The sequence below is a fragment of the Priapulus caudatus genome, unplaced genomic scaffold, assembly GCF_000485595.1.
Source record: "Priapulus caudatus unplaced genomic scaffold, Priapulus_caudatus-5.0.1 Scaffold628, whole genome shotgun sequence".
NCBI classification, from domain to species: Eukaryota; Metazoa; Priapulida; class Priapulimorpha; order Priapulimorphida; family Priapulidae; genus Priapulus; species Priapulus caudatus.
In genome coordinates, this window is record NW_014577689.1 from 86,220 (window position 1) to 94,646 (window position 8,427).

General features: G+C 42.5%; 1 protein-coding gene across 1 annotated transcript; it reads right to left on the bottom strand.

The window, feature by feature from the left end:
• Positions 1-4,407: 4,407 nt before the first annotated feature.
• LOC106812274 (pre-mRNA-splicing factor SYF2-like) lies at positions 4,408-7,802 on the bottom strand. The gene is made up of 4 exons (XM_014816106.1): positions 7,631-7,802; positions 6,275-6,400; positions 5,001-5,314; positions 4,408-4,669 (listed from the first exon to the last, which is right to left on the bottom strand). Exons 1-4 carry the CDS (start codon positions 7,727-7,729, stop codon positions 4,504-4,506), a joined length of 705 nt encoding a protein of 234 aa, XP_014671592.1. The 5' UTR covers positions 7,730-7,802; the 3' UTR covers positions 4,408-4,503.
• Positions 7,803-8,427: the final 625 nt, after the last annotated feature.

The following is an 8,427-nucleotide window of genomic DNA, read 5'->3' on the forward strand; positions in this document are numbered from 1 at the left end:
ATAACACTGCATCATTAATATAGCTTTTCTGAGGAGAAAAAGGGGCGGCGCCAGGACGCCAGGGCCCAATGCGGCCCAGCGGAGATAGGCTGACGGGGGGGGGGGGGGGGGGGGAGGTGGATGGGGGCGGGGGCGGGGGGGGGGGGGGGGGGGGGGGGGGGGGGGGGGGGGGGGGGGGGGGCGGGGGGGGCGGGGCGGGGGCGGGGCGGGGGCGGGGCGAGGGCGGGAGCAATCGAGACGCCGTGCGAGCAAGGAGGCTGAGCCCGAGAACAGGGGATGGCAAAGGGTAGACACACTCTCTCCCTCCGGGAGCGGGGTAAAGTTTGCCGCAGTTTTTTACCAGCGCGGCCCTTACGGCGCCTCTGCCAATCATAAGCCGCAGGCTCTACTGATTAAAAAATTTATTACAGAAATCTATGCTTGAGATACCCCGTAACCATATTAAATGCATAATCGTCACAAAATTATAACTCCTCTGGCTAAGCATAATTGCGCCATGCGCCTAACACACCAACATAGCCACATTGTGTACTGTACTGTTATTGCCAGCAGCGCCACCTTACATGCAATGATCTCTCTTCTTATTTTGCTTTAAATGAGCGTCTACTGATAGAATGCTTATTATTTAAATCTATGCTTAGAATAGCCTCTTGCTCCATTTTTAAATGCCATAATTTTTGCCTCAACAATAAATCATTGCCTATTCCGCCTGGAGCATATTGCGCATGCGCGCAGCATCGTATTTAGGCGTTTAGAACGGAGCTGAAGAACACTGCATCATAATATAGCTCTGCTGAGAGAGAAGCGGGGGCAGACTGAGGCCAATAGCGCCCGGCAGGCCGCAAGATAGCTGCAGATGCCGCTAAGAAGCAAAGAGAGGGCGGGCTGGCAGCGAGCGCGACACGCGGAGGCAACGGCATAGGACGGCATGGCGCGGTGAAGCTTGGATTTTTGCTACCCTACGGCGCTCTGCAATCATAACGCGCATGGGTCTACTGATAACAATTTATTACAGCAAATCTATGCTGAAGATACCCCGTAAGATCATATTAACATGAATAATCGCTCAACAAAATATAACTCCATCTGATTGAGCATTATTAGCGCATGCGCGTAACACAATAAACATAAGCCACAGTTGTGTACTGACTGTTATATGCCCAGCGGGCACCTTACATGCAATGTCTACTTCCTATTTCTTAAATGAGATCTACTGACAGATGTTTTTATATAAATATATTGCTAGAATACCCTGTTCATCTTCATTTTAAACTGCATATTTTTCGCCAAAATAATATTCCTGCTTCGGGAGATAGTGCGCCATGCCGCCGAGCATCGCATTTAGGCGTTTAGTACTAGAACTCGAATAACCTGCCATCATTAATATAGCTTTGCTAGAGATAGCGTGGAGACGAGCACCCAATGCGGACAGGCGAAAGCATAGCTGTTGAAGCGGTAGAGAAGGATGGGCTTGCACGCGCATGGGGACAGCGCCGGAGCAAAGGCGTGAGCGACGCGGGACGGGGTTGAATTGGAGTTTGCACCTACAGGCTAGCCGCTCTTGCCAATCATAAGCACAGCGTCTTACTGATAAACAATTTATTACATAAATCTAGGGGTGCAGATAACCCTGCTAAACCGATATTAAATGCATAATTCGTCACAAAATATAAACTCTCTGGTGACCAGACTAATGCGCATGCCGCTAACATCTTAACATAGCAATTGCGTGTACTGACTGTTATATCCAACGGCACCTTACATGCAATATCTTCTTCTCTATTTCTTTAAATGCAGGCTCTATTGCATAGAATGTTTTTATATTAAATCTATGCTAGCAATACCTCCTCTTCGTATTTAAATTGCATAATTTTGCAAAATATTTATTTTCTTCTTCGTAAGTATATTGCAACATGCGCGCAGCACGTTGTCGCGCGTGCATTACGCCGTACTGAAGAACACAGCATAAAATAGCTTACTGAGAGAGAGAGAGAGAGGAGAGAGAGAGAGAGAGAGAGAAGAGAGAGAGAGAGAGAGAGTAGAGAGAGAGAGCAGAGAGAGAGAGAATACCAGAGAGCAGAGCGCAGAGTGGGAGACTGAGGCAAGGCGGCAGAGAAGATAGCTGAGAGCGGTAGAAGAAGCAGGCTGGGCGAGGGACACGGGAGGCAAGGGATAGGACGGGAGGGGGTGAAGTTGAAGCTTTTTACCCTACAGGCTAGGGCGCTCTGCCAATCATAAACACAGGTCTACTGATAACTATTTATTACATAAATCTATGTGAGATACTCCCTAACCGTATTAAATTAATATTCCTCATAAAATAACACTCCTCTGGTGAGATATTTCTTATGCGCTAGCACACTAACGTAGCCCAGATTTTTTACTGACTGATATATGCAGCGGGCACTTTACATGTAAGGTCTTCTTTCAACTTGTTATGAGCGGTCTACTCATGGAGTGTTATCATATGAATCTATGCTATACTACCTCCTCTACATTTGAAATGCATAATTTTCCCAAAATACTATTGTTATGGAAGATATCGCGCATGCCAGAGCAGCGTTTCAGGCGTGCAGTACCGACTGAAGAATACTGTGAACGAAATGGCGTAGGGCCCGACGTGAATCATTTAATCAGGAGTGTGGTATGTCTACAGAAGATTCGTATCGCAAATTGCACCCTCGCTACTTCAATGTGGTGGCACAGCTTTGTGGGAGATCACTTGATATACCAATACATCGATAGGGCGCGGACACGTCGCGACATGTCGCCCAAAGGAAATGACTTAGGAAAAGAAATTAAAAAACAATCAATACAATGTTAAGTCTTATAGCATTTTAATAAAGTACTTCTTTTTACAAATGCAGGTATCTTCATATCTAGTTCAATGTTAAACCATGACTCATCACTATGAAGTATAAATTATCGATTCTTTATGGAACTTGGACAAAGAATACGGACAGCTACTGAAAATAACAGATAGTTACGGAACATTTCTGTAAAAGCCGTTTAACCATGTAAAAAAAGAACATTTGCAAGGTTTGCTGACAAGAGTTTTGTGAAATTGTTATATATATATAGGGCCTATAGAATAAAACTATTTGATATCATGGGTGTGTTATATATAGACTAATTATGAGCCTTGCACCTATGTATGTATACTTGTGATTTGTAAACAGTAGACGCTTTAGACAGCAAGACACTGCTAGAAAGTGCACTAAGCAGACCAATACATAGACCATGTGCCATGCTCATGCATAGTACGCCAATGTATATATGGTGCCGATTCTTTTGCTTGATACTCCCTTCAATAAAATCCACTAACCAGCACACTAAGAACAGTTTCACACCAGCTTGCTGATGATACCCGCAACTATGAAAATGGCAAAATTTCTCTTATCAGAAAACTGCACGAGTAATAAACTTTTATACTAAACTTTTAAACTATTAAGATACGTTCAAATGGCTTTTACAAAACGAACTGCAACTATAGTAAATTTTATTACGAATTTTCTGTAATTGTCTATTACTATGCACAAAAATGTTGTCACTAAAATTCCGTAATTCTGATTTCATAATGCATCATACTAAACAATATATTGACTCTTCTAAAAATGTTTATGACTGTAATTCTTTATAAACAATAACATTCTAGTGCTAGGGTGTGTACAGTACTAATATCATAAAATGTCGTTACATATATAGAAATATTTTGCATTGCATTGGATGTTTAGTAAAAACACCCGCTTACTTCACCTTACTGATCAATGATGTACACTTGGATTATAGCCCTGAAGGGGGCTGGATAAACAACTGCTAAATATAGAGTGAAAGCATTAAACGAATTTCTCTTGCACTCGTATCACACAAGATTCGACTATAATCTGTTTTATAATAAGCATCATAATACAGAACTACCCTTACACCATATTTTTAAATAGACAATTAATTATTTTACATCTCCTGCGAGAAAGGAACCTAATGGACTTATCTACCTGATCTATCTGAGAGATCTTGAATATTGTTGCTAAGTCAGTCAAGCTCAACAAGCTTGCGAGTTTTTCATGCGTGTATGTCAACATTGTGACAGTTCCCTACTAAGTAACGTTTTTAGAACGTCCTATCAGAACAATGACTGGCTGGGGATAACCGTCAATCACTCCAGGTGGGTTCGGACAATAAAGCGGGCAGCACACTTCACTATTTCCGTTGCTCGTACAGGCAATTTTCGTGGTCGCCACAAAAATGGCCAAGTGTGCGGGGGCCGGCAACGTTTTAACGGAAATTTCACGGTGTTTCCACGGAAATTTCACGGTGACCACGAGTTGCCGAGAATCAAACCGGTTTGATTTCTCACCACAAAAATTGCTCGTGGTGGCAACTTGTGGTGAAGTGTGCTGCGACGCGGCAACGGCCACAAAAATTGACGACCACAAAAATTGCCTGTACGAGCAACGAAAATGGTGTAGTGTGCTGCTAGCTTAAGATTAGACTGCCAGCAGGCTACACGGCCGTTCCTCTCTCTAGGTTTTGCTTCGTTTCCGCGGTGTATTGTCCGTAGAATCGCTCCAGTTTCTTGTTGAACTTGGCGTTTCTCTCGTTGATATAATCAATGTCAGCATCGTCGTCATACGCGCGCCTCCGGCTGTACTTGTTCCGCTTCTCAATCCTGCAGTGATACAAGTCAAATGATATACAAAAGTATCTCGGCGGCAGTGACATCAGTGAGGAGTAACAAGATCAAAATTTACGTTTGTACGGAGAAAGAAAAACCTTTACTATTATATATGCAATATTTTCTATAGTTATTCTGTTCCATTGATATTTTTAAAGCTACATAATATGAGATGGGAATACACGCCACGGCTAGGTCTCTAGTGGCACATGAAGCTATGTAATCGGTGCATATGTTATATGTACGTACGACCATACTCTTTTTTATTTCAGATAAATATGTCAATCAAAAATACAATACAATTATTTCAGTAAAATGAGCGTACTGTTTCTCGATATCCTCCGACATTCTCTCGATTGCCTGCTCCGTCGGTTTGTGGGTTCCGTGAATCAGCGACGCGCTCGGCGGCGCGTAGAAATCGTCGCCAAGCTGCTCCTTCTGGCGAGCAACCTCGGCATCGTCCACCTTAATGCCTCGCACGAGCCGGTCGTACTGCCGCTTTGTCGCGGTTTCGTAATCCGAGAAGCCCTGGTCAGGGTTCTTCTTGCGTTTGTCGTGCCTCTCCCAGCGCTCCGCTTCGTCCGCCTGCACGGTTAGAAGCTTCACGCGGTCGTAGTCCTCGCCCTGGGTCACGGCTTCCTGCGTGAACAAGTCGATCGTTGGAATTAGGATAGCGGCACGCGTTCACGTTAAGACGGGAAGAAAAGAAGGGGAAGACACACGGAGACCATCGAGAAGGAGATGCGCATGTGTGACCTGTCATGGAACACGCTGAGGCCAGTAGCAGCGGACCGATGACGTTGGAGATCTCTTGTCACTGCCTTATGTGCCATGTCGGCACCTACGAGGGATAACTAACAAGTGTTCAGGCATGTGCGTGTGTGACGACAGCCATCATTGTTACCCAGACTTCGAATTAAGCCGGGCTTTCGACGCCCGAGACGTGTAAAAATCTCGATGGGAACGTAAACATTGCAAGCCCGACAGGCTCCTGTTTTAAAACCGCATGAAATATAATGAAACTGGCCATCACCTAAAGGTTTTTAATTTAAAATCACGAAAGGTTAATCTGATGTACACTTCTTTACTCAATATTCCAAAAATATTCCTGCAAAATATATATGGGCAACTAGTATGTCATTCAGGCATGTACATTTTACAGAATACTTGCCCTAAGGGCAAGTGGCTCAAAATACAAAGTTTTTCATGAAGACCGGTTACTATCACCTAACGTGTTACGATTATGTTCAAACACTCCCTATAAAACTGCCTCATGTCTCATCACTTAATTACGTTTTTTTGTAGAATAACATGATCAACCACAGGAGATACTCAGATAGCTGGGACGGAATTGACAGGAACTAGAAATTACACGTTGATTACATGTATAAAACAATAAATATAAAATAAAGTTACATAAAATATATATAACACTATGTGACAAAATTCCCAAACTTTCCGACCAGGTGCTGAATTAGAGTTGATTGGACTGCTATATGTAAGAATCTGTGGTAGCCGGACTACATTAACATAGTGATGCATACAGGGCAAGCACAAATAACTTGGTAATAAATCAGTATTGTCAGTGGTGTGCATTACCCCTCTCTTCCTCTCCTCCTCTAGACTCCGTTCAGCCCACTTGCGCTTCGTTTCAAAGTTGGCTGGCAACTTCTTTTTTCTGTCTTCTTCCACAACTTCCTGGTGATTTATTTTCCTTGCTTCATTCTACAATGCAAACACTGGCTAATATGCTAACTCAGTAGAAGATTCAGATGATACGATAATAAATGTACTTATAACAATCTACCGATTACATCTAAAACCGATGATATAGACTCTATATCTATATTATAGATACACGCCAGTGATATAATACAAATATATTATATGTCATAGAAGATGTATGTTTACTTTGGACATGATGTTACTTCCATGTACTAAACCATTAGAAGTTGTTGACCTAGTCAATCCGTGCCCGTAACATACATGATACAGGAAACTTATGCTCTACAAACTCAGGATTAGCACTTCTGTTATCTATTCCGGTAAATTTAGAAATTAAACTTGAAAAATATAATGAACGTTCACGAGACTATTATTCAAGGCACTGCACATGCATATCACCAGGAGTGAATACAAACGAAGGAGTGAGCCAGGATAAAATATTGGAAATCCAATGTACACAAGCCCTAATCGACCTAGGATCTATTACGTTCAATTCAACAAACCTAAGCCCAGACTTTATTTCATATATTCCCATAGCACCGTACGTAATCGATTTTCTCATACACGTTTACAATCAGCAGATATCGACAAAAATGCACGACATGATTTAAGAAAATTTCCACCATAAAATCAGAACCTCCTGCTGATTTTTTCCCAAACAAAGACTGTTTGTCTGCTATTAAAGCACTGTCCGTCACTAGTGTCAGAAACTGAGTTCGTTAGGAGTATCGAGCAACGCAATTATGACTTCTGACTTGTGGTACCATACTCTAAGCCTGACCTGTAGAAACAGCTGTTTACGCTAGATGCACCTTCCACCACCACCACCTACAAGCTATCTGGGACTAGGGAGTGTGTATAATCAAAGAACCTACCAGTAAAAACCAATGTTACTATATGAAGTGTTGTTGTTTAGGAAGAATAAAATTAATGGAAATGAAATGGAAATGGGTTAGAAACCCTTTTATGCAAGAAGCTAGGTTAACATTTGAAGTAGATTCAGAGCTCAGGCATGTTGCATTATACATAATATATCGTAGGTAGACACTGTCTATTATTAGAAATTCAGTATTCACAGGCGCTGTCTACTAGACAGATCCTGTAAATACTTAATTTCTAATAATCCAGCCTTGCACACTCCTTTGTTTTTATTCACTACTGATGTCACAAAATAGGATACTGTAAAAACCAGACTCAATGCGTTAGTAGCTGCCACAAGTTCCAACGCACCCTTCTCAGGTGCAACTCTTTTAGTTTCTTCATTCGCTCGGCTCTTTTCTCTCCAGCAGAAATCTCTCCAGCGCTATCTTCCTGCTTGACCTCACTCATGCTTGCTGGAGTCCTGGCTAGTAGATGCCTTGAAGTTAATGTCTAACGGCTAGTCATATAAAAAACACAAATGTATGTACGTATTTTTTATATAAAAATCAGTCACTCAGAAGATTCCGAGAGCCCCAGATTCCCAGAACGAATTCCCAATGCCAAATGAATTAGTTCTCTCTGTAATCAAAGGCTACAATTACCAGTCATCTACTCGCTGCCCATGTACAGTCCACAGGCACTTGGAATATTTTAATAATACAAGTGCCGAGGAGCGACAGCGCTCATCTCACGTCTACTGTGGTGACTCTGTGGTGGAGTGGTGGGATTCTAGTAAACCTTGTTAGTCCCAAATGTGTTCACATATGCGCCGAAACAGTGGAAGGCACAGGGATGGTATCAGGAACCTTCTCGAAGAAATGTTTGTTGGGATCGTTATGAAAGTTTCTACAAGATGGCGAGTACGTTTAAGTGTCTTAAGATTAAAGATGGAAGCTCCCATCGTACGTAGTAGCAACACCTATTTGCAAGACAGAATAGGTAAGCACTCATCCATTTACCTACGCAAGCCTACAGGCTGAAATAGAGAGCTGCCACCTGTAACTAATTAATGCAGGCAAAAACTACACAGTACTATCACCACCACATGCACTGGCAGTGGCATAAGTTACATGTAACACACTGACAGTACACAATGCCATAAAATT